Genomic DNA, 26035 nt, shown 5'->3' on the forward strand with positions numbered 1-26035 from the left:
GATCGGTGTGTAGTCGCCGTGCACTGTACCTGCACATGTGTTGTATGATCGGTGTGTAGTCGCCGTGCACTGTACCTGCACATGTGTTGTATGACTGGTGTGTAGTAACCGTGCACTGTACCTGCACATGTGTTGTATGATCGGTGTGTAGTAACCGTGCACTGTACCTGCACATGTGTTGTATGATCGGTGTGTAGTAGCCGTGCACTGTACCTGCACATGTGTTGTATGACCGGTGTGTAGTCGCCGTGCACTGTACCTGCACATGTGTTGTATGATCGGTGTGTAGTAGCCGTGCACTGTACCTGCACATGTGTAGTAGCCGTGCACTGTACCTGCACATGTGTTGTATGATCGGTGTGTAGTAGCCGTGCACTGTACCTGCACATGTGTTGTATGATCGGTGTGTAGTAACCGTGCACTGTACCTGCACATGTGTTGTATGACCGGTGTGTAGTAACCGTGCACTGTACCTGCACATGTGTTGTATGATCTGTGTGTAGTAGCCGTGCACTGTACCTGCACATGTGTTGTATGATCGGTGTGTAGTCGCCGTGCACTGTACCTGCACATGTGTTGTATGATCGGTGTGTAGTCGCCGTGCACTGTACCTGCACATGTGTTGTATGACTGGTGTGTAGTAACCGTGCACTGTACCTGCACATGTGTTGTATGATCGGTGTGTAGTAGCCGTGCACTGTACCTGCACATGTGTTGTATGATCGGTGTGTAGTAACCGTGCACTGTACCTGCACATGTGTTGTATGATCGGTGTGTAGTAGCCGTGCACTGTACCTGCACATGTGTTGTATGACCGGTGTGTAGTCGCCGTGCACTGTACCTGCACATGTGTTGTATGATCGGTGTGTAGTAGCCGTGCACTGTACCTGCACATGTGTTGTATGATCGGTGTGTAGTAGCCGTGCACTGTACCTGCACATGTGTAGTAGCCGTGCACTGTACTTGCACATGTGTTGTATGACCGGTGTGTAGTAGCCGTGCACTGTACCTGCACATGTGTAGTAGCCGTGCACTGTACCTGCACATGTGTTGTATGATCGGTGTGTAGTAGCCGTGCACTGTACCTGCACATGTGTTGTATGATCGGTGTGTAGTAGCCGTGCACTGTACCTGCACATGTGTTGTATGATCGGTGTGTAGTAGCCGTGCACTGTACCTGCACATGTGTTGTATGATCGGTGTGTAGTAGCCGTGCACTGTACCTGCACATGTGTTGTATGATCGGTGTGTAGTAGCCGTGCACTGTACCTGCACATGTGTTGTATGATCGGTGTGTAGTAGCCGTGCACTGTACCTGCACATGTGTAGTAGCCGTGCACTGTACTTGCACATGTGTTGTATGATCGTTGTGTAGTAGCCGTGCACTGTACCTGCACATGTGTAGTAGCCGTGCACTGTACCTGCACATGTGTTGTATGATCGGTGTGTAGTAGCCGTGCACTGTACCTGCACATGTGTTGTATGATCGGTGTGTAGTAGCCGTGCACTGTACCTGCACATGTGTTGTATGATCGGTGTGTAGTCGCCGTGCACTGTACCTGCACATGTGTTGTATGATCGGTGTGTAGTAACCGTGCACTGTACCTGCACATGTGTTGTATGACCGGTGTGTAGTCGCCGTGCACTGTACCTGCACATGTGTTGTATGATCGGTGTGTAGTAACCGTGCACTGTACCTGCACATGTGTTGTATGATCGGTGTGTAGTAGCCGTGCACTGTACCTGCACATGTGTTGTATGACTGGTGTGTAGTAACCGTGCATCTTTCCTGCACATGTGTTGTATGATCGGTGTGTAGTAACCGTGCACTGTACCTGCACATGTGTTGTATGACCGGTGTGTAGTAGCCGTGCACTGTACCTGCACATGTGTTGTATGACCGGTGTGTAGTCGCCGTGCACTGTACCTGCACATGTGTTGTATGACCGGTGTGTAGTAGCCGTGCACTGTACCTGCACATGTGTTGTATGATCGGTGTGTAGTCGCCGTGCACTGTACCTGCACATGTGTTGTTTGATCGGTGTGTAGTCGCCGTGCACTGTACCTGCACATGTGTTGTATGACTGGTGTGTAGTAACCGTGCACTGTACTTGCACATGTGTTGTATGATCGGTGTGTAGTAGCCGTGCACTGTACCTGCACATGTGTTGTATGATCGGTGTGTAGTCGCCGTGCACTGTACCTGCACATGTGTTGTATGACCGGTGTGTAGTAACCGTGCACTGTACCTGCACATGTGTTGTATGACCGGTGTGTAGTAACCGTGCACTGTACTTGCACATGTGTTGTATGATCGGTGTGTAGTCGCCGTGCACTGTACCTGCACATGTGTTGTATGACTGGTGTGTAGTAACCGTGCATCTTTCCTGCACATGTGTTGTATGATCGGTGTGTAGTAGCCGTGCACTGTACCTGCACATGTGTTGTATGATCGGTGTGTAGTCGCCGTGCACTGTACCTGCACATGTGTTGTATGATCGGTGTGTAGTAGCCGTGCACTGTACCTGCACATGTGTTGTATGATCGGTGTGTAGTCGCCGTGCACTGTACTTGCACATGTGTTGTATGACTGGTGTGTAGTCGCCGTGCACTGTACCTGCACATGTGTTGTATGATCGGTGTGTAGTAGCCGTGCACTGTACCTGCACATGTGTTGTATGACTGGTGTGTAGTAACCGTGCACTGTACCTGCACATGTGTTGTATGATCGGTGTGTAGTAGCCGTGCACTGTACCTGCACATGTGTTGTATGACTGGTGTGTAGTAGCCGTGCACTGTACCTGCACATGTGTTGTATGACTGGTGTGTAGTAGCCGTGCACTGTACCTGCACATGTGTTGTATGATCGGTGTGTAGTAGCCGTGCACTGTACCTGCACATGTGTTTTATGATCGGTGTGTAGTAACCGTGCACTGTACCTGCACATGTGTTGTATGATCGGTGTGTAGTAACCGTGCACTGTACCTGCACAAGTGTTGTATGATCGGTGTGTAGTAGCCGTGCACTGTACCTGCACATGTGTTGTATGATCGGTGTGTAGTAGCCGTGCACTGTACCTGCACATGTGTTGTATGACCGGTGTGTAGTAACCGTGCACTGTACCTGCACATGTGTTGTATGACCGGTGTGTAGTAACCGTGCACTGTACCTGCACATGTGTTGTATGACTGGTGTGTAGTAACCGTGCATCTTTCCTGCACATGTGTTGTATGATCGGTGTGTAGTAGCCGTGCACTGTACCTGCACATGTGTTGTATGATCGGTGTGTAGTCGCCGTGCACTGTACCTGCACATGTGTTGTATGACCGGTGTGTAGTAACCGTGCACTGTACCTGCACATGTGTTGTATGATCGGTGTGTAGTAACCGTGCACTGTACCTGCACATGTGTTGTATGATCGGTGTGTAGTCGCCGTGCACTGTACCTGCACATGTGTTGTATGACCGGTGTGTAGTCGCCGTGCACTGTACCTGCACATGTGTTGTATGATCGGTGTGTAGTCGCCGTGCACTGTACCTGCACATGTGTTGTATGACTGGTGTGTAGTCGCCGTGCACTGTACCTGCACATGTGTTGTATGACTGGTGTGTAGTAACCGTGCACTGTACCTGCACATGTGTTGTATGACTGGTGTGTAGTAACCGTGCACTGTACCTGCACATGTGTTGTATGACTGGTGTGTAGTAGCCGTGCACTGTACCTGCACATGTGTTGTATGATCGGTGTGTAGTCGCCGTGCACTGTACCTGCACATGTGTTGTATGACCGGTGTGTAGTAACCGTGCACTGTACCTGCACATGTGTTGTATGATCGGTGTGTAGTAACCGTGCACTGTACCTGCACATGTGTTGTATGATCGGTGTGTAGTCGCCGTGCACTGTACCTGCACATGTGTTGTATGACCGGTGTGTAGTCGCCGTGCACTGTACCTGCACATGTGTTGTATGATCGGTGTGTAGTCGCCGTGCACTGTACCTGCACATGTGTTGTATGACTGGTGTGTAGTCGCCGTGCACTGTACCTGCACATGTGTTGTATGATCGGTGTGTAGTAGCCGTGCACTGTACCTGCACATGTGTTGTATGACTGGTGTGTAGTAACCGTGCACTGTACCTGCACATGTGTTGTATGACTGGTGTGTAGTCGCCGTGCACTGTACCTGCACATGTGTTGTATGATCGGTGTGTAGTAGCCGTGCACTGTACCTGCACATGTGTTGTATGATCGGTGTGTAGTAGCCGTGCACTGTACCTGCACATGTGTTGTATGACTGGTGTGTAGTAGCCGTGCACTGTACCTGCACATGTGTTGTATGACTGGTGTGTAGTAGCCGTGCACTGTACCTGCACATGTGTTGTATGACTGGTGTGTAGTAACCGTGCACTGTACCTGCACATGTGTTGTATGACTGGTGTGTAGTAACCGTGCACTGTACCTGCACATGTGTTGTATGACTGGTGTGTAGTAACCGTGCACTGTATCTGCACATGTGTTGTATGATCGGTGTGTAGTAACCGTGCACTGTACCTGCACATGTGTTGTATGACTGGTGTGTAGTAGCCGTGCACTGTACCTGCACATGTGTTGTATGATCGGTGTGTAGTAACCGTGCACTGTACCTGCACATGTGTTGTATGACTGGTGTGTAGTAACCGTGCACTGTACCTGCACATGTGTTGTATGACCGGTGTGTAGTAACCGTGCACTGTACCTGCACATGTGTTGTATGACTGGTGTGTAGTAACCGTGCACTGTACCTGCACATGTGTTGTATGACTGGTGTGTAGTAACCGTGCACTGTACCTGCACATGTGTTGTATGACTGGTGTGTAGTAACCGTGCACTGTACCTGCACATGTGTTGTATGACTGGTGTGTAGTAACCGTGCACTGTACCTGCACATGTGTTGTATGACTGGTGTGTAGTAACCGTGCACTGTACCTGCACATGTGTTGTATGATCGGTGTGTAGTAGCCGTGCACTGTACCTGCACATGTGTTGTATGACTGGTGTGTAGTAGCCGTGCACTGTACCTGCACATGTGTTGTATGATCGGTGTGTAGTAGCCGTGCACTGTACCTGCACATGTGTTGTATGACCGGTGTGTAGTAACCGTGCACTGTACCTGCACATGTGTTGTATGACTGGTGTGTAGTAACCGTGCACTGTACCTGCACATGTGTTGTATGATCGGTGTGTAGTCGCCGTACACTGTACCTGCACATGTGTTGTATGATCGGTGTGTAGTCGCCGTGCACTGTACCTGCACATGTGTTGTATGATCGGTGTGTAGTAACCGTGCACTGTACCTGCACATGTGTTGTATGACCGGTGTGTAGTAGCCGTGCACTGTACCTGCACATGTGTTGTATGATCGGTGTGTAGTCGCCGTGCACTGTACCTGCACATGTGTTGTATGATCGGTGTGTAGTAGCCGTGCACTGTACCTGCACATGTGTTGTATGATCGGTGTGTAGTAGCCGTGCACTGTACCTGCACATGTGTTGTATGATCGGTGTGTAGTAACCGTGCACTGTACCTGCACATGTGTTGTATGACTGGTGTGTAGTCGCCGTGCACTGTACCTGCACATGTGTTGTATGATCGGTGTGTAGTAACCGTGCACTGTACCTGCACATGTGTTGTATGATCGGTGTGTAGTAACCGTGCACTGTACCTGCACATGTGTTGTATGATCGGTGTGTAGTAGCCGTGCACTGTACCTGCACATGTGTTGTATGATCGGTGTGTAGTAGCCGTGCACTGTACCTGCACATGTGTTGTATGATCGGTGTGTAGTAGCCGTGCACTGTACCTGCACATGTGTTGTATGACCGGTGTGTAGTAGCCGTGCACTGTACCTGCACATGTGTTGTATGATCGGTGTGTAGTAGCCGTGCACTGTACCTGCACATGTGTTGTATGATCGGTGTGTAGTAACCGTGCACTGTACCTGCACATGTGTTGTATGATCGGTGTGTAGTAGCCGTGCACTGTACCTGCACATGTGTTGTATGACTGGTGTGTAGTAACCGTGCACTGTACCTGCACATGTGTTGTATGACTGGTGTGTAGTAACCGTGCACTGTACCTGCACATGTGTTGTATGACTGGTGTGTAGTAACCGTGCACTGTACCTGCACATGTGTTGTATGACTGGTGTGTAGTAGCCGTGCACTGTACCTGCACATGTGTTGTATGACTGGTGTGTAGTAGCCGTGCACTGTACCTGCACATGTGTTGTATGACTGGTGTGTAGTAGCCGTGCACTGTACCTGCACATGTGTTGTATGACTGGTGTGTAGTAGCCGTGCACTGTACCTGCACATGTGTTGTATGATCGGTGTGTAGTAGCCGTGCACTGTACCTGCACATGTGTTGTATGACTGGTGTGTAGTAACCGTGCACTGTACCTGCACATGTGTTGTATGACTGGTGTGTAGTAGCCGTGCACTGTACCTGCACATGTGTTGTATGACTGGTGTGTAGTCGCCGTGCACTGTACCTGCACATGTGTTGTATGACTGGTGTGTAGTCGCCGTGCACTGTACCTGCACATGTGTTGTATGACTGGTGTGTAGTAACCGTGCACTGTACCTGCACATGTGTTGTATGATCGGTGTGTAGTCGCCGTGCACTGTACCTGCACATGTGTTGTATGATCGGTGTGTAGTCGCCGTGCACTGTACCTGCACATGTGTTGTATGACTGGTGTGTAGTAGTCGTGCACTGTACCTGCACATGTGTTGTATGACTGGTGTGTAGTAGTCGTGCACTGTACTTGCACATGTGTTGTATGACCCGTGGATAACACTGTGTGAGGTTCTGGAATGTCCGTGTCCTCATGTGCTGGCGGTTGCAAAACATTTGATGCTGTAATTCAGTGCAGGCGTGTGCTCTTCTCATGGATCCTGCGCTGGGATTGTACACGGCACTGGTCATCACCAGTAATATGGGGGTCTGTCTGACAGGTGCATGATTGGAGTAGTAGTCTCGTCATGCTGATGAGGTGTGCTGTCAGACACCAGCAGGGTCTGTGGAGAATACTGGGAGCACTGGGGATGTCGACAGCACATATGGAGTCCAGAAGGGGAGAGATCTGTCAGAATGGAGTTTTCTATTCATTGCGAGTAAGCAGAGATCTTGGTGAGGAATGGTTTATATTCTGAGGCTAAAAGTGTTGGGTAGTTTTACAGTGTATCGGCCTCTTATTAGCAGTCTCTGTGCTCGGTACTCTGGCCTGACGGCTCTCGTCTTGTCTGATACACTGTAACGAACTGCACGCTTCATGTTCAGAAAGGAACAGAGAAGGGGGGGGGGTTCCTCCGTATAGTGACATACCGTGCTACTCTGTCCTCCGTTGTTATCGTAACTCCCGCTCTTCTGTGACTCCGGATTGACGGCTGGAGGCATAGCCCTCATCTCTGAACTCCTGGCAGCTCATAAACACTCACTGAAGCCGTATTCTTATCAGTTTCTAATGAGTGGTTATGAGCTGTCAGTAGTTCAGAGAGAAGGGCTCTGCCTCCAGCCCTCAGAGCAGCACCCTGGAGTCCCAGAAGAGAGGGAGTGGCATAGCCCTCATTTCTGAACTCCTGACAGCTCATAAACACTCACTGAAGCCGTATTCTTATCAGTTTCTAATGAGTGGTTTTGAGCTGTCAGGAGTTCAGAGAGAAGGGCTCTGCCTCCAGCCGTCAGAGCAGCACCCCGGAGTCCCAGAAGAGAGGGAGTGGGATAGCCCTCATCTCTGAACTCCTGGCAGCTCATAAACACTCACTGAAGCCGTATTCTTATCAGTTTCTAATGAGTGGTTTTGAGCTGTCAGGAGTTCAGAGAGAAGGGCTCTGCCTCCAGCCTTCAGAGCAGCACCCATACCACTCCGTGTAAACCTGACACTAAGATATCCTGCAGCTAGGCTGAACGTTAACCCCGGAGGACAAAAACTGCTGGACGTTTGTAATGAAGACCAATTGAAAAAATGATTTTTAGCCCAAAGTGAGTAAAATGCAATCATCAAAAAAATTGCCCCGAGGGTGTTCAGAACCTTTAAAGTGGTGCTCTACTTTTATTACACTTTTGATATGTTATGGGGACATAGGAAAGGTTTATATCAGTGGGGGTCTGAGCGCTGAGACCCCCACAGATCTCTAGAACTAGGGGCGAGAAGCCTGTTCTTTCCTCGCTGCACGAGACGGACCCCCACTGATATAAACGTTTGATGTGTCCCTATAACATATATAAAAGTTTCTGAAAGTCCAGCGCCCCTTTAATGGTGGGGGATACTGGGGTCCACTGCCGGCTCCCCTGAGGTTTGTATTGTCTCCAGGATGCGGTGTGCTCTGTCTGCCAGCAGGTGGCGATCTCATGATGCGTTATAACCACTCGGTTGTATTCTTGTGCTTGCTCCTGCCGCCGGCTGATGGGTCATCAGTGTGCTGTCTAGTGTTATTATGGAGGGCCTCGTATATGTCATAAAGAAAATAGGAATTGACTTCAGCTGTATGCATGTGAACGTCTCCAGTCACACCCAAAGCTGCATTCAGAGCTCTGTGCCTTGTGGGAAGTAAACAGGTGAAGTAGTTGAGCACCTATCTGATGGAGACCTCTCCGTCTCCAAGGCTGACCAGTAACGTTTGAGAGCTGCTCTTGATGTGAATGGAGGATGTGGACTCTTCTCATGTCGTCTCCTCCTTGTAGGTCTGTATACGATGGAGAGGAGCACAGCCACTTTATGGAGAAGCTGGAGGTGCGGATCCGAAACCACGACCGCGAGATTGAGAAGATGTGCAACTTCCACTACCAGGGGTTTGTAGACTCCATCACCGAGCTGCTAAAAGTGCGGGGGGAGGCCGAGAAACTGAAGGTAAGACTGCCGGGGACTGTGGCCCCCCATCCTTAGCACCCTGCTGATGACCCTGCGGTCAGGCAATAGGTCATGTAATCGCCCGGGTCAACCCAAAGCCCAGAATCCTGCTTGCTTCCTGATACCAGAGAGCAATGCATTGTGGGAGCAGTGAGGTCACATGCCTGACGGCGGGGTGCAGCTTATGAGCGGTCTGTTTCCCATGACAGCCAGCAGCTCTGGATGTGAATGGAGAAATCCAGATTAAAACGGTAAAGTGACTCCAAGATCCGTCAGATCAGACCAGGGAGGTTCAGTGGATTTACAGTCTTAACACTGAGATTTTATTAAAAGTGGAGTTTCCCTTTAAGTCCCCTACAAACCCTTGGATAGGCGATCAGTGTGTGACTGCTGGGCCGCTGTTGGAATGGGGCGGAGGTCCATACTTATTGACTGCTTCGCACGGCCCGACCTTCATGCTGGAGGTTTGGCTCTTTGTAGTACTGGACCCTCTGGTTGTACATTATATGATGTGTTCTTTTGGTTTCAGAACCAAGTGATGGACACCAATAGGAGGCTGCAACTGGACGGAGCAGAGGTAATCCTCCATATGTAACGGGTCTAAGAATTATAGCATTATGTGCCCAAGGGGTGGGGGGATATCTGTGCGACTGACAGGAAGAGCAGAGTGGTGATTGGTGGTATCAGAGGTAATGACGGGAAGAGCAGAGTGGTGACTGGTGTCAGAGGTAGTGACAGGAAGAGCAGAGTGGTGTTTGGTGGTATCAGAGGTAATGACGGGAAGAGCAGAGTGGTGAATGGTGTCAGAGGTAGTGACAGGAAGAGCAGAGTAATGACTGGTGGTATCAGAGGTAGTGACAGGAAGAGCAGATTGGTGACTGGCGGGATCAGAGGTAATGACGGGAATAGCAGAGTGGTGACTGGTATCAGAGGTAATGACGGGAAGAGCAGAGTGGTGACTGGTATCAGAGGTAATGACGGGAAGAGCAGAGTGGTGAATGGTGTCAGAGGTAGTGACAGGAAGAGCAGAGTGGTGTTTGGTGGTATCAGAGGTAATGACGGGAAGAGCAGAGTGGTGATTGGTGGTATCAGAGGTAATGACGGGAAGAGCAGAGTGGTGACTGGTGTCAGAGGTAGTGACAGGAAGAGCAGAGTGGTGTTTGGTGGTATCAGAGGTAATGACGGGAAGAGCAGAGTGGTGACTGGTGTCAGAGGTAGTGACAGGAAGAGCAGAGTGGTGTTTGGTGGTATCAGAGGTAATGACGGGAAGAGCAGAGTGGTGACTGGTGTCAGAGGTAGTGACAGGAAGAGCAGAGTGGTGTTTGGTGGTATCAGAGGTAATGACGGGAAGAGCAGAGTGGTGACTGGTGTCAGAGGTACTGACAGGAAGAGCAGAGTAATGACTGGTGGTATCAGAGGTAATGACAGGAAGAGCAGATTGGTGACTGGTGGGATCAGAGATAATGACAGGAAGAGCAGAGTGATGACTGGCGGGATCAGAGGTAATGACGGGAAGAGCAGAGTGATGACTGGGAGGATCAGAGGTAATGACAGGAAGAGCAGAGTGATGACGGGCGGGATCAGAGGTAACGACAGGAAGAGCAGAGTGATGACTGGCGGGATCAGAGGTAATGACGGGAAGAGCAGAGTGATGACTGGGAGGATCAGAGGTAATGACAGGAAGAGCAGAGTGATGACTGGCGCGATGAGAGGTAACGACAGGAAGAGCAGAGTGATGACGGGCGGGATCAGAGGTAACGACAGGAAGAGCAGAGTGATGACGGGCGGGATCAGAGGTAACGACAGGAAGAGCAGAGTGATGACTGGCGCGATCAGAGTTAGTGACAGGAAGAGCAGAGTGATGACTGGATACACATTTTTTGCAGTTGGTTGTGATTTGATGGTAAATCTTGGTCTGTGCTGATGGGAGTAGTGTTCCGTTGGTGTATGTGTACTATGTATACTGGTGTGATGCGTACGCCATGCAGTTATCTGTAGGAGGACATAATGCGGATATTACACTGACGATGTTCTGCTCTGTCCTCAGTTGTTGTCTACCATGAGGGATCTGCAGCAGTGCCGCATCCAGCAGAGGAACATCACTGCCACTGTGGAGAAGCTCAGCCTCTGCCTGCCCGGTGGGTGCCAGGTCATACCCGCATGTGTACAGTACGGGATGGTGTCCTCGGGGTGCATTCACATGGGCAGGTCGTGCGGCAGAATTGGTGATGGATGCCTGGTGTGTACGCCAGGAGGCCATTAACCTGAGGGGGTCAGGGCCTGGTCTTGACCACAGTAGCTGCCCGTGTGAATACTGCCTTATGGGGTGCGTGGGCCGATGGTGCCCTTCTTCCTCTGGTCTGACTCTGGTGTTTTCTCTTTAGTGCTGGAGATGTACAGTAAATTACAGGAGCAAATGAAAGCCAAAAGGTGAGTGATGGACTCCGCATCCTCGGCGCTCCGGTACACGTGTCCGCCTTGCTGACAAAAATTAAGTTTTAATATATGCAAATCAGCCTCTAGGAGCAACGGGGGCGTTACCATTACACCTAGAGGCTAAGCTCTCTCTGCAACTACCGCTCCCTCTACATTTTGACAGGACCAGGCAGGGAGAACGTCATCACACCTGGTTTAAAGTGCAGAGAGAGCCGAGCCTCTAGGTGTAATGGTCACTGAGCACAGCGCCATCCCTTGTGTAGTGGCTGTGCTTGGTATCACAGCTCAGCACCATTCACTTCAATGTCACTGAGCTGTGACTGATGATTGTGACGTCACTGGCCTAGGACGAGGCTGCAGCAGTCACCGGCCTCGTGGAGTCAGACCCCCACCGATCAGGAGAAGTCATCAGTATTAAACACTCGTAAAACCCCTTAACTCCTGAATAGCAAAGAGCGGCTTTAGTAAAGCAGTTGCTTCCCGTCACCTCTAGAGGCAGCACTTATTGCTACGGCCTACAGTACGATGTGGTCATGGGTGATGGCGGCCACTCCTCTTCCTGCGCGCTCCGTCCATTAAGAATCCTGCCAGGTCACACAGCGGGCGCTCAGACCCCCCCTCCCGTGCCTGCCCCGGCCGTATTCACCTTCCAGAGGGTTCTAGGGTACTGTAGGGGGCGATCCCATCCGGCAGCACTGCCAGAGCTCATGTACACACTGACGCTCTGGACCCATACAACACACCAAAACCTCATCTTTATCTATATCTCTGCTTGCTGTCAATGAGGTCAAGGGCCTAAAACCCTTGCTTCCAGTCTAGACAATTCAGCAGTTAAACTCTTCAGCAGCTAAATCTCTCTCCTGCCCTATGATTTGCTGCAATGTATCAGTGCAGATGAGATTTCAGTCATTCACTGACTGTAAGCAGAGGTAAGGCAGTACCCTAAACAGAATGTATATTGCATATGTGTGAAGATGTCGTTGTGAGTGCTCTGATGTCTCCCCTCCCTTGTAGACATTACCCTGCACTGAAGACCCTGGAGCAGATGGAGCACACTTACCTGCCCCAGGTCAGTCACTACCGCTTCTGTCAGTCCATGGTGGACAACATCCCCAAACTACGGGAGCAGATCAAAGACGTCTCCATGTCAGATCTGAAGGATTTCCTCGAGAGCATCCGCAAGCACTCTGAGAGGATCGGGGAGTTCGCCATGAAGCAGGTAAGAGCACCGCCAGGCACTAGGACTACAACTCCTCTGTCTGCTGGAGGCTGTAGTACACCACGTCACATGTAGTGTCCTCTGTCCTGGGTGGAGGTGAGGTGACCCGGCCACTTCTAGAGGAGGAATTCAGATAAAAGTAGGACTTTGGAGCAGTGCTGTACGGGCCGCTCTACGGAGCGCAGGTCCGTCACACCCTCCGGTAGGGACAGGACACACAGACCCAGGGACGTTCTCTTCTGGTCTCGTAGTCTTCCAGTAGGTTTGTGTGAAATCTTCTTAGATAGACGTCTCTGGCCAGAAACGTTCCTGTCATCAGGACCTGCCCACCACACCAGCCCCTGGCCTACGTCACCCCCTCTGATTTATTGTCAGCAGCCATTTTCGGAGTGGGCTTCACCGCTGGGAATGGTACTGACAGGATGAAGCCTTATCCATCATGGCTTTGCATCCACCATTGTACTTTTGATGGGAAGTTGCCCTTTGTGTCCTGGAGCCATCCCATGAAGGCAGAGTAACAAGTCCTTTGGGCTGCGTCGTGGCTGCCGTTCGTGGTTGTCACCCGTGTAGGTGGTCTGGATCAGGCTCATCTTTCCAGGTCATGATTTTCAGGGTGTGTTGTGATGTTCCTCATGCACCCTGTGACCTCATGGCTGATATTTGAGGACCTCCTTTTCTCCTCTGACCACCCAGCTCCACTTCCAGACCATGTCTCTTTATCGTTCGCCCAGAGGACATGCCCCTCAGTTGGCAGCGCTGTGCATTGACGTTCCTGACAGTTCAGCCAGAGTTGAAAGATCAGTGGCGAGGGAAAGTGGCGGCAGCGGATGGCATGCCTTCTCCATGTCGGCACGGCCTCCCCCGGGGGGTATCGCTCCACGGTTTCAAAGCATGTGTTAAACTTTATGTGATACTGATTAGAACCCGGAGCTTCAGGGTGACTTGGCAGCGGCCGACTCCGAGAGCAGAGATGCCAGAAATGCTAAACGATGCCAGACGTATGGGGAGGAAGGTGTGCGCCTCTCATCGGCCTGCTGGAGGAAAGCGTCTTGTGTTGTAGCAGCCATATGGAAGCAATAGCCCGGGTGTAAATCACCGATCCTGGCAGCAGCTGGAGGGAAGTGCGAGATGCTTAGGACAATGAGATGTCAGACCTCGGTGATGAGTCGCTGAGCTCTGTCTCTGCTGTTCCTGTAGACAATGTCTCTACATAGGTGGATCTGGTGGCTTGTCCATGGTCTGAATGTACCACGGACCCCCCAGTGTGTACCTCATAATTGTTTTGGTCCATTTTTCTCTAGAGACCTTGAGTCATCTTTTTCTTGACAACTGGAGAGCTCAGCTTTACTCCACTGCCACCTGGCATTGAGCTGCTATGTAGAGTTTACAGCTTTGGTTGACTATCAGTGGTCAGTCCTGGAGAGTGTTGGCCTACCATTGTTGATTTTCTCTGAAACCTCCTGATTATTTTTGTTTCTCTTGAAGGAATATTTTTGAGAAGGTTTTATGTTCATGAATGGTCCTGTGACTAGGCCCCAAGATTTTTATGAGGTGTTGCGTAAGGGATGGGGTCACTTGTGCTTTCACTTCCTAGTATTAGTATCCAATCAGCACCATGCCCCACTGACCAAGGTGTCCTACATGTTATTGGTAAGGGGTTTAGACCACCCTAATTCGGTGGGAGAGTCTCCCCTTACCTTCACTTGCTAATAGAGGATGTGTCCCAGTGAGCAGACCATCACTATCCATGGCCAATCTGGACCCTTTATATTGTATGTCAATGAGCTCTCCTCCAGAGGGAAGAAAACGTTCTCTCTAGCGCCACCTGTAGGAGTCCATTTCCCACCGATAGAAGAGCCTTGTCTAGGGATTTAACTATCGGAAGAGACAGACATCCCCAGAGATCTTGCTCCTCTTTGGTCAGAGCAGGGGCTTGCTGAGAATCCTTTGACGTAGCTGGCAAACTGTCTACAGATGGGTGTCTCTTCCCTTTGGTGGAGTCTCTGTGAAAGCTGTTGACCTACCTCTAGGTGGCACTATAGAGGCTGTGTTCATCCTTCTGGAGGAGAGCTCATGTACATACTTTTCCCATGAAGCATTGCTGTGGGACTCCATACCTGGTGGGTCTCTTCAGTGATAGCCCGTGCGGGGGACGGTGCCGCCCGTGTATTTGGCGCTGTATCGGGGTCTCCATTTGCACTGCAGCTGTTGGGAGATGGATTTCATTAATATGTAGACGATCGCCTGACATACAAATCACAGGCAATTAAGAGACTCCAGAAACCCAGCATGGCAGCCACATGGCGCTCTCATCTCAGCTGAGGAGCGCGGCGGGTCATGTGTAGTGCACACGGCGTCCTGGTGTGGTCCCCACAGACACAGCTACAGATGTGCAGCCACATCCTGCCCCCGGCACGCTGCTATGTATGAGAGCCTGTCCTCACATCCAGCTACTACACACCAGGCGTTCTCCTCCTTCTCCACTATAGAAGATTTACTGACCACGTGATGTCCGAGCAGAAGTATTCACACCCCCATCATGGTGACGAGCCACAGTCATCCCTAGAACAGACTCCTCACAGAAAGTAATGGAGGAGATGTCTGTACACCTGTATGGGAACGATAGTGAGTGCAGCTCTGGAGTATAATACAGGATGTAACTCAGGATCAGTACTGTATGTACACAGTGACTGCACCAGCAGAATAGTGAGTGCAGCTCTGGAGTATAATACAGGATGTAACTCAGGATCAGTACAGGATAAGTAATGTATGTACACAGTGACTGCACCAGCAGAATAGTGAGTGCAGCTCTGGAGTGTAATACAGGATGTAACTCAGGATCAGTACAGGATAAGTAATGTATGTACACAGTGACTGCACCAGCAGAATAGTGAGTGCAGCTCTGGAGTATAATACAGGATGTAACTCAGGATCAGTACAGGATAAGTAATGTATGTGCACAGTGACTGCACCAGCAGAATAGTGAGTGCAGCTCTGGAGTATAATACAGGATGTAACTCAGGATCAGTACAGGATAAGTAATGTATGTACACAGTGACTGCACCAGCAGAATAGTGAGTGCAGCTCTGGAGTATAATACAGGATGTAACTCAGGATCAGTACAGGATAAGTAATGTAATGTATGTACACAGTGACTCCCCCAGCAGAATAGTGAGTGCAGCTCTGGAGTATAGTACAGGATGTAACTCAGGATCAGTACAGGATAAGTAATGTATGTACACAGTGACTGCACCAGCAGAATAGTGAGTGCAGCTCTGGAGTATAATACAGGATGTAACCCAGGATCAGTACAGGATAAGTAATGTATGTGCACAGTGACTGCACCAGCAGAATAGTGAGTGCAGCTCTGGAGTATAATACAGGATGTAACTCAGGATCAGTACAGGATAAGTAATGTATGTACACAGTGATTGCACCAGCAGAATAGTGAGTGCAGCTCTGGAGTATAATACAGGATGTAACTCAGGATCAGTACAGGATCAGTACTGTATGTACACAGTGACTGCACCAGCAGAATAGTGAGTGCAGCTCTGGAGTATAATACAGGATGTAACTCAGGATCAGTACAGGATAAGTAATGTATGTACACAGTGACTGCACCAGCAGAATAGTGAGTGCAGCTCTGGAGTATAATCCAGGATGTAACTCAGGATCAGTACAGGATAAGTAATGTATGTATACAATGACTTCACCAGCAGAATAGTGAGTGCAGCTCTGGAGTATAATACAGGATGTAACTCAGGATCAGTACAGGATAAGTAATGTATGTACACAGTGACTGCACCAGCAGAATAGTGAGTGCAGCTCTGGAGTATAATACAGGATGTTACTCAGGATCAGTACAGGATAAGTAATGTATGTATACAATGACTTCACCAGCAGAATAGTGAGTGCAGCTCTGGAGTATAATACAGGATGTAACTCAGGATCAGTACAGGATAAGTAATGTATGTACACAGTAGGGCTGCAAATGCAATATGGCGATTTGGCCGACCCAAAAAAGCTGCGATTATATATGAAGGGGCTCACGCTACTGCTTCCTGAATTAAGTGGGAGGAGCGTGACTAAGTTACGTCAGTCACGCGCCGGCCGGCTCGCTCGCTCGCTGCCGTACATTCATAGTGAAAGTGAGTACAGAGGCGGCCATTTTATCAATAGGAGAGAGCTTGTTTCAGACAGTAGTAAAATACTTTACACCCAAAGCCAGTTATGTGCGCAGTTTAGGACACATGAGGGGACACATAGGGCCATGAGGGAGACCAGCATAAGATGCTATATGTGTGTCTTATGCTGGTCCCCCTCATGGCCCTATGTGTCATAGCACACATCCCCTATAACAGCGTCATCCACAGATCCCCCATAACAGCATCATCCACAGGTCCCCCATAAGTGTCCTCCACAGATGCCCCATAACACTGTCCTCCACAGATCCCCCACCAATAACACTGTCCTCCACAGATCCCCCACCAATAACACTGTCCTCCACAGATCCCCCATAACACTGTCCTCCACAGATCCCCCATAGCACTGTCCTCCACAGATCCCCCATAACACTGTCCTCCGCAGATCCCCCATAACACTGTCCTCCACAGATCCCCCATAACACTGTCCTCCACAGATCCCCCATAACACTGTCCTCCACAGATCCCCCATAACACTGTCCTCCACAGATCCCCCATAACACTGTCCTCCACAGATCCCCCATAACACTGTCCTCCACAGATCCCCCCCTATAACACTGTCCTCCACAGATCCCCCCCCTATAACACTGTCCTCCACAGATCCCCCCCAATAACACTGTCCTCCACAGATCCCCCCCTATAACACTGTCCTCCTCAGATCCCCCCCTATAACACTGTCCTCCACAGATCCCCCCCTATAACAGTGTCCTCCACAGATCCCCCCCCTATAACACTGTCCTCCACAGATCCCCCCCTATAACACTGCCCTCCACAGATCCCCCCCTATAACACTGTCCTCCACAGATCCCCCCCCTATAACACTGTCCTCCACAGATCCCCCCCTATAACACTGTCCTCCACAGATCCCCCCCTATAACACTGTCCTCCACAGATCCCCCCCTATAACACTGTCCTCCACAGATCCCCCCCTATAACACTGTCCTCCACAGATCCCCCCCTATAACACTGTCCTCCACAGACCCCCCCCTATAACACTGTCCTCCACAGATCCCCCCCTATAACACTGTCCTCCACAGATCCCCCCCTATAACACTGTCCTCCACAGATCCCCCCCTATAACACTGTCCTCCACAGATCCCCCCCTATAACACTGTCCTCCACAGATCCCCCCCTATAACACTGTCCTCCACAGATCCCCCCCTATAACACTGTCCTCCACAGATCCCCCCCTATAACACTGTCCTCCACAGATCCCCCCCTATAACACTGTCCTCCACAGATCCCCCCCTATAACACTGTCCTCCACAGATCCCCCCCTATAACACTGTCCTCCACAGATCCCCCCCTATAACACTGTCCTCCACAGATCCCCCCCTATAACACTGTCCTCCACAGATCCCCCCCTATAACACTGTCCTCCACAGATCCCCCCCTATAACACTGTCCTCCACAGATCCCCCCCTATAACACTGTCCTCCACAGATCCCCCCCTATAACCCTGTCCTCCACAGATCCCCCCCTATAACACTGTCCTCCACAGATCCCCCCCTATAACACTGTCCTCCACAGATCCCCCCCTATAACACTGTCCTCCACAGATCCCCCCCTATAACACTGTCCTCCCAGATCCCCCCCTATAACACTGTCCTCCACAGATCCCCCCCTATAACACTGTCCTCCACAGATCCCCCCCTATAACACTGTCCTCCACAGATCCCCCCCTATAACACTGTCCTCCACAGATCCCCCCCTATAACACTGTCCTCCACAGATCCCCCCCTATAACACTGTCCTCCACAGATCCCCCCCTATAACACTGTCCTCCACAGATCCCCCCCTATAACACTGTCCTCCACAGATCCCCCCCTATAACACTGTCCTCCACAGATCCCCCACTATAACACTGTCCTCCACAGATCCCCCCCTATAACACTGTCCTCCACAGATCCCCCCCTATAACACTGTCCTCCACAGATCCCCCCCTATAACACTGTCCTCCACAGATCCCCCCCTATAACACTGTCCTCCACAGATCCCCCCCTATAACACTGTCCTCCACAGATCCCCCCCTATAACACTGTCCTCCACAGATCCCCCCCTATAACACTGTCCTCCACAGATACCCCCCTATAACACTGTCCTCCACAGATCCCCCCCCTATAACACTGTCCTCCACAGATCCCCCCCTATAACACTGTCCTCCACAGATCCCCCCCTATAACACTGTCCTCCACAGATCCCCCCCTATAACACTGTCCTCCACAGATCCCCCCCTATAACACTGTCCTCCACAGATCCCCCCCTATAACACTGTCCTCCACAGATCCCCCCCTATAACACTGTCCTCCACAGATCCCCCCCTATAACACTGTCCTCCACAGATCCCCCCCTATAACACTGTCCTCCACAGATCCCCCACTATAACACTGTCCTCCACAGATCCCCCCCTATAACACTGTCCTCCACAGATCCCCCCCTATAACACTGTCCTCCACAGATCCCCCCCTATAACACTGTCCTCCACAGATCCCCCCCTATAACACTGTCCTCCACAGATCCCCCCCTATAACACTGTCCTCCACAGATCCCCCCCTATAACACTGTCCTCCACAGATCCCCCCCTATAACACTGTCCTCCACAGATCCCCCCCTATAACACTGTCCTCCACAGATCCCCCCCTATAACACTGTCCTCCACAGATCCCCCCCTATAACACTGTCCTCCACAGATCCCCCCCTATAACACTGTCCTCCACAGATCCCCCCCTATAACACTGTCCTCCACAGATCCCCCCCTATAACACTGTCCTCCACAGATCCCCCCCTATAACACTGTCCTCCACCGATCCCCCCCTATAACACTGTCCTCCACAGATCCCCCCCTATAACACTGTCCTCCACAGATCCCCCCCTATAACACTGTCCTCCACAGATCCCCCCCTATAACACTGTCCTCCACAGATCCCCCCCTATAACACTGTCCTCCACAGATCCCCCCCTATAACACTGTCCTCCACAGATCCCCCCCTATAACACTGTCCTCCACAGATCCCCCCCTATAACACTGTCCTCCACAGATCCCCCCCTATAACACTGTCCTCCACAGATCCCCCCCTATAACACTGTCCTCCACAGATCCCCCCCTATAACACTGTCCTCCACAGATCCCCCCCTATAACACTGTCCTCCACAGATCCCCCCCTATAACACTGTCCTCCACAGATCCCCCCCTATAACACTGTCCTCCACAGATCCCCCCCTATAACACTGTCCTCCACAGATCCCCCCCTATAACACTGTCCTCCACAGATCCCCCCCTATAACACTGTCCTCCACAGATCCCCCCCTATAACTATGTCATACCCAGCTGCGTCAGCCGCTCATATGGGAAAATCCAAGCAAATAGACCTCTAGCACAATTCCCTTAAAATATTGCATCGCATATCGTTATCACAATTTTTAGGGCCCTAATCGCAATCGCACAAAATTCCCATATCGTGCAGCCCTAGTATGTACACAGTGACTCCACCAGCAGAATAGTGAGTGCAGCTCTGGAGTGTAATACTGGATGTAACTCAGGATCAGTACAGGATAAGTAATGTATGTACACAGTGACTGCACCAGCAGAATAGTGAGTGCAGCTCTGGAGTATAATACAGGATGTAACTCAGGATCAGTACAGGATAAGTAATGTATGTACACAGTGACTCCACCAGCAGAATAGTGAGTACAGCTCTGGAGTATAATACAGGATGTAACTCAGGATCAGTACAGGATAAGTAATGTATGTACACAGTGACTCCACCAGCAGAATAGTGTGTGCAGCTCTGGAGTATAATACTGGATGTAACTCAGGATCAGTACAGGATAAGTAATGTAATGTATGTATACAGTGACAGCACCAGCAGAATAGTGAGTGCAGCTCTGGAGTATAATACAGGATGTAACTCAGGATCAGTACAGGATAAGTAATGTAATGTATGTACACAGTGACTGCACCAGCAGAATAGTGAGTGCAGCTCTGGAGTATAATACAGGATGTAACTCAGGATCAGTACAGGATAAGTAATGTATGTGCACAGTGACTGCACCAGCAGAATAGTGAGTGCAGCTCTGGAGTATAATACAGGATGTAACTCAGGATCAGTACAGGATAAGTAATGTAATGTACACAGTGACTGCACCAGCAGAATAGTGAGTGCAGCTCTGGAGTATAATACAGGATGTAACTCGGGATCAGTACAGGATAAGTAATGTATGTACACAGTGACTGCACCAGCAGAATAGTGAGTGCAGCTCTGGAGTATAATACAGGATGTAACTCGGGATCAGTACAGGATAAGTAATGTATGTACACAGTGACTGCACCAGCAGAATAGTGACTGCAGCTCTGGAGTATAATACAGGATGTAACTCAGGATCAGTACAGGATAAGTAATGTATGTACACGGTGACTGCACCAGCAGAATAGTGAGTGCAGCTCTGGAGTATAATACAGAATGTAACTCAGGATCAGTACAGGATAAGTAATGTATGTACACGGTGACTGCACCAGCAGAATAGTGAGTGCAGCTCTGGAGTATAATACAGGATGTAACTCAGGATCAGTATAGGATAAGTAATGTATGTACACAGTGACTGCACCAGCAGAATAGTGAGTGCAGCTCTGGAGTATAATACAGGATATAACTCAGGATCAGTACAGGATAAGTAATGTATGTACACGGTGACTGCACCAGCAGAATAGTGAGTGCAGCTCTGGAGTGTAATACTGGATGTAACTCAGGATCAGTACAGGATAAGTAATGTATGTACACGGTGACTGCACCAGCAGAATAGTGAGTGCAGCTCTGGGGTACAATGCAGGATAAGTCATGTAATCACAGAGCAGTTTAGTATTGGCGGTAGGTTTAGGACATCGCTGTCTATCTCTTGGCCTGTGGTAAACTGTCTGTGATGGGATGCAGCATACAGGTCGGGGGCCCCTATGTGTGAGGGCCGATCAGAGCCGCTCTAATGGAGTATCAGGTCTTGGCGTTGGTTCTTGTCTGTGATTTCTAAGGTAATTGAGACGGCTCATTTCTCTTCAGTGTGCGGGGGAGGGGAGGCTGGATCGGTGCCTGCCTGTAATTTGAAGGTTACGAGGTTTCTGTGGTTGGCGAACATTAGAGGGATTATCTTTCATCCAAGCCTGTGTCTGCGGAGTCCTCGGCCTTAAAGGGGTTGTCCAGTGTATGTTACAGCATGCTGGCTCTGCGCTGGGAACACGGCCGCTGATCGGGGATCCCGTCCATCATCCGTCTACACTGGGGGCGGACAGAGGGCGGACGGACCCCTCCATCAGCAGCCATGTTCCCATATAAACCCGCCAACCCCTTTAACCCTTTTGTGGCTCAGCAGCGCTAATACCTGAGAGTGGTGGTGTCTACAGCTAGGGAGCTAGGAGTCCAGGTCGTCCCTCTACATCGCGGCAGTGGATAGATCTCTGCATCCTGTCAGTGAATGGGAGCAGTCTAGTTTAGAAGAGATGCCGCCATTTCTCCTGATTATTTCAGTTATTAGCAGCCCTCTGTTTACTCCTCTTAGAAATGTAGGATTAATTGGATGTAGTCAGTTCCCTGATCGCTGGTGTGCCCGAGGTGCGGATGCCATGTTGCCGGCTGACATCTGCACCTTTACTCAGCAGTAAGTGCTGGCTTCTATGACCTCCCCTATAGCATACAGCCCCCCGTCCTCATCGCCTGGAGGAACGGACTGTTCGCCGTCTCTGATGGCCCTGACGTGTGCCCCCGGACAGCGTCATCTGGTTGGCAGCAGCCGCAGCCTGAATCATGGCTCTGGCATTGACATTCATGTGTTCTTCCCCGGCGTCCAGATCTGTGACCACACACTCTGCGTGGAGATACGGCGGCCACGAGCGGCCACCATGTCCGACCACCTCAGTGGCCGCAGTATGCCATCTTATGGAGGAAGGTCCACTGTGTGTGATTGATCTGGGGGCTGCCTGACAACGTGCCATAGGTAGGGCTGCGCAGAGAGCCGTGCCCCCTCTGTATAAACGGACCCACTTGATCCTATAAGGAATCAAGCACTGGTGACCGGAGGAGATCCTCTGACACTCGGGGCCCTCCTTCAGCTCAGGTAGGTGGTGGGGGCATGTGTCCATCTTCTAAGCCTTCAGGGACCTTCATCCAGGGGAGGCTGGGAGAGTTCAGCTCTGAAAACCACTGAACTATGCATTGTGTGAGGGACCAACTTAAAGGGGTTTTGTCATCTGGGACATTGGCATATCGCTAGGCACCTAACTCCAGAACCGGCCCCAGAAAGTGCGCTGACGCCCTCCATTCATTGCTATGGGACTCGGCTGCAGTGGCCGCGCTTGAACCGTGCTCGCTGTTTCTCTCTCTCGATGGGAGTTTTGGAAATAGTAGAGGGCATGCTCGGCATTTTTATTTATTTTATTATTATTTCCTTAGAAATCAAAGGACAAGCACGACCACCACCCCTAGGACTGCGGGAACTATAGAAGCTATTTTCGGAAGCTATTGCGCAGCGTCGTCTCGTTCTCTTTGGTGGCTCCATTCTAGAGAGAGGTGACATGGGCGGCATAGTAACCAATTTAAGGTCCCTTTCTTGATTTGGTCAGTCGTCGGCCACGAATCCCCTTCCCCCCCAACCCTACCTGCTGGAAAGTTTGGAGACAAATTGGTTAAGTCGTTATTCACTGGTTAAGTTTTATTCATTTCCGTATTTTTTCCTGGCGCAGAGAACCTCTCCCCAGATTGTCCATCGGCTCAGGACATATCTGTATCTCCTATAGCAGGGATGCTAAACCTGTGGCCCTCTATCTGTTGCAAAACTACAACTCCCAGCATGCCTAGGCAGCCTACATCTATTATGCTGAGAGTTGTAGTTTTGCAATAGCTGGAGGGCCACAGGTTAAGCATCCCTGTCCTATAGGGTTAATACGAATGTCTGGAAACCTGAAAGCAGAGCGTCCCCCGTCTTTGCCGCGAGGCCCCAAGTGGTGTCCGGAGACGCCTCTTGATGTGACGGTTTTATGTCCGTCTGCGCAGCAGCAGACGACCGCACCGAGTTTACATGAGGATAGCGCGGTGACAGAAATACGTCTCCGCTGATCTAATGCACCACGAATGGAGCCCCCGTCCTGCAGCATCCACGTCTACTTTCACATCTCAAAATGTCTAGCAGGGCGTGCAGCCTGCTTCTAAGGTGGCCCCGGGCCCCTGGAGCTACAGCTGCATGCATCCTGGGGCTGGAGGAGACCTGCTGTCAGTACATTACCTTTCTATGATTGCTATGTGCAGTTTGTGCTCTGTCCAGCAGAGGGCGATGTCTGACCAGTATTGACCACTGCTGCCTGTGGAGCCAAAATGAGATAAATGAGGGTGACCACGGAGGGTCACAGCGCGAGCCACTTGTATCCATAAAGGGGCATTTGAGCTCCCAAACCACAGATTAGCAGCTACAGAAGACTGATCACTCACCAGTCACATCGACATGGACTACATGATGGTGGGAAGGGAAAGTGAGAGCGGCCCCAGTGGTCTCCTCAACACTTCCACCTCCATAAGAAACCCAATACTCAGCCTCATTTATCAGTGGGGTTACAGCCGCCGGGGCCTTGTCTGAACTCTGCTCTGACACCATAATTACTGCTCGGAAAAAATGCTTGTGGGGAAAGTTTTCCTGTGATCAGTCATTTTAGTGACCAAGTGTCATCTTCTGGCAGGGGTAGGGTTAAGACTCCGCAGTCGTCCTGGTGACCGGGTGCACCCGGGGTCTGGTTATGAGGCGACGTCTCCTGGCAGGGGTAGGGTTAATCCTCCGCAGTCCTCCTGGTGACCGGGTGCACCCGGGGTCTGGTTATGAGGCGACGTCTCCTGGCAGGGGTAGGGTTAATCCTCCGCAGTCCTCCTGGTGACCGGGTGCACCCGGAGTCTGGTTATGAGGCGACGTCTCCTGGCAGGGGTAGGGTTAATCCTCCGCAGTCCTCCTGGTGACCGGGTGCACCCGGGGTCTGGTTATGAGGCGACGTCTCCTGGCAGGGGTAGGGTTAATACTCCGCAGTCCTCCTGGTGACCGGGTGCACCCGGGGTCTGGTTATGAGGCGACGTCTCCTGGCAGGGGTAGGGTTAATACTCCGCAGTCCTCCTGGTGACCGGGTGCACCCGGGGTCTGGTTATGAGGCGACGTCTCCTGGCAGGGGTAGAGTTAAGACTCCGCAGTCCTCCTGGTGACCGGGTGCACCCGGGGTCTGGTTATGAGGCGACGTCTCCTGGCAGGGGTAGGGTTAAGACTCTGCAGTCCTCCTGGTGACCGGGTGCACCCGGGGTCCGGTTATGAGGCGACGTCTCCTGGCAGGGGTAGGGTTAATCCTCCGCAGTCCTCCTGGTGACCGGGTGCACCCGGGGTCTGGTTATGAGGCGACGTCTCCTGGCAGGGGTAGGGTTAATCCTCCGCAGTCCTCCTGGTGACCGGGTGCACCCGGGGTCCGGTTATGAGGCGACGTCTCCTGGCAGGGGTAGGGTTAATCCTCCGCAGTCCTCCTGGTGACCGGGTGCACCCGGGGTCCGGTTATGAGGCGACGTCTCCTGGCAGGGGTAGGGTTAATACTCCGCAGTTCTCCTGGTGACCGGGTGCACCCGGGGTCTGGTTATGAGGCGACGTCTCCTGGCAGGGGTAGGGTTAAGACTCCGCAGTCCTCCTGGTGACCGGGTGCACCCGGGGTCCGGTTATGAGGCGACGTCTCCTGGCAGGGGTAGGGTTAATACTCCGCAGTCCTCCTGGTGACCGGGTGCACCCGGAGTCTGGTTATGAGGCGACGTCTCCTGGCAGGGGTAGGGTTAATACTCCGCAGTCCTCCTGGTGACCGGGTGCACCCGGGGTCTGGTTATGAGGCGACGTCTCCTGGCAGGGGTAGGGTTAATACTCCGCAGTCCTCCTGGTGACCGGGTGCACCCGGAGTCTGGTTATGAGGTGACGTCTCCTGGCAGGGGTAGGGTTAAGACTCCGCAGTCCTCCTGGTGACCGGGTGCACCCGGGGTCCGGTTATGAGGCGACGTCTCCTGGCAGGGGTAGGGTTAAGACTCCGCAGTCCTCCTGGTGACCGGGTGCACCCGGGGTCTGGTTATGAGGCGACGTCTCCTGGCAGGGGTAGGGTTAATACTCCGCAGTCCTCCTGGTGACCGGGTGCACCCGGAGTCTGGTTATGAGGTGACGTCTCCTGGCAGGGGTAGGGTTAAGACTCCGCAGTCCTCCTGGTGACCGGGTGCACCCGGGGTCCGGTTATGAGGCGACGTCTCCTG

The 26035-nt window shown here is 51.3% G+C and overlaps 1 protein-coding gene across 4 annotated transcripts in view; it reads left to right on the forward strand.

Annotated features, from left to right (window-relative positions):
• EXOC6B (exocyst complex component 6B) overlaps positions 1 to 26035 on the forward strand; it is a 177035-nt gene that overhangs the window by 42974 nt on the left and 108026 nt on the right. For all 4 annotated transcript variants that reach the window (XM_040419348.1, XM_040419346.1, XM_040419347.1 and 1 more), the window contains exons 2-6: positions 8723 to 8888; positions 9418 to 9465; positions 10936 to 11026; positions 11273 to 11318; positions 12339 to 12543. In XM_040419348.1, the coding sequence (XP_040275282.1) occupies positions 8723 to 8888; positions 9418 to 9465; positions 10936 to 11026; positions 11273 to 11318; positions 12339 to 12543 (556 nt within the window). The remainder of the gene's footprint in view (positions 1 to 8722; positions 8889 to 9417; positions 9466 to 10935; positions 11027 to 11272; positions 11319 to 12338; positions 12544 to 26035) is intronic.

Source organism: Bufo bufo, chromosome 2, assembly GCF_905171765.1.
Source record: "Bufo bufo chromosome 2, aBufBuf1.1, whole genome shotgun sequence".
In the NCBI taxonomy this organism is placed as follows: domain Eukaryota; kingdom Metazoa; phylum Chordata; class Amphibia; order Anura; family Bufonidae; genus Bufo; species Bufo bufo.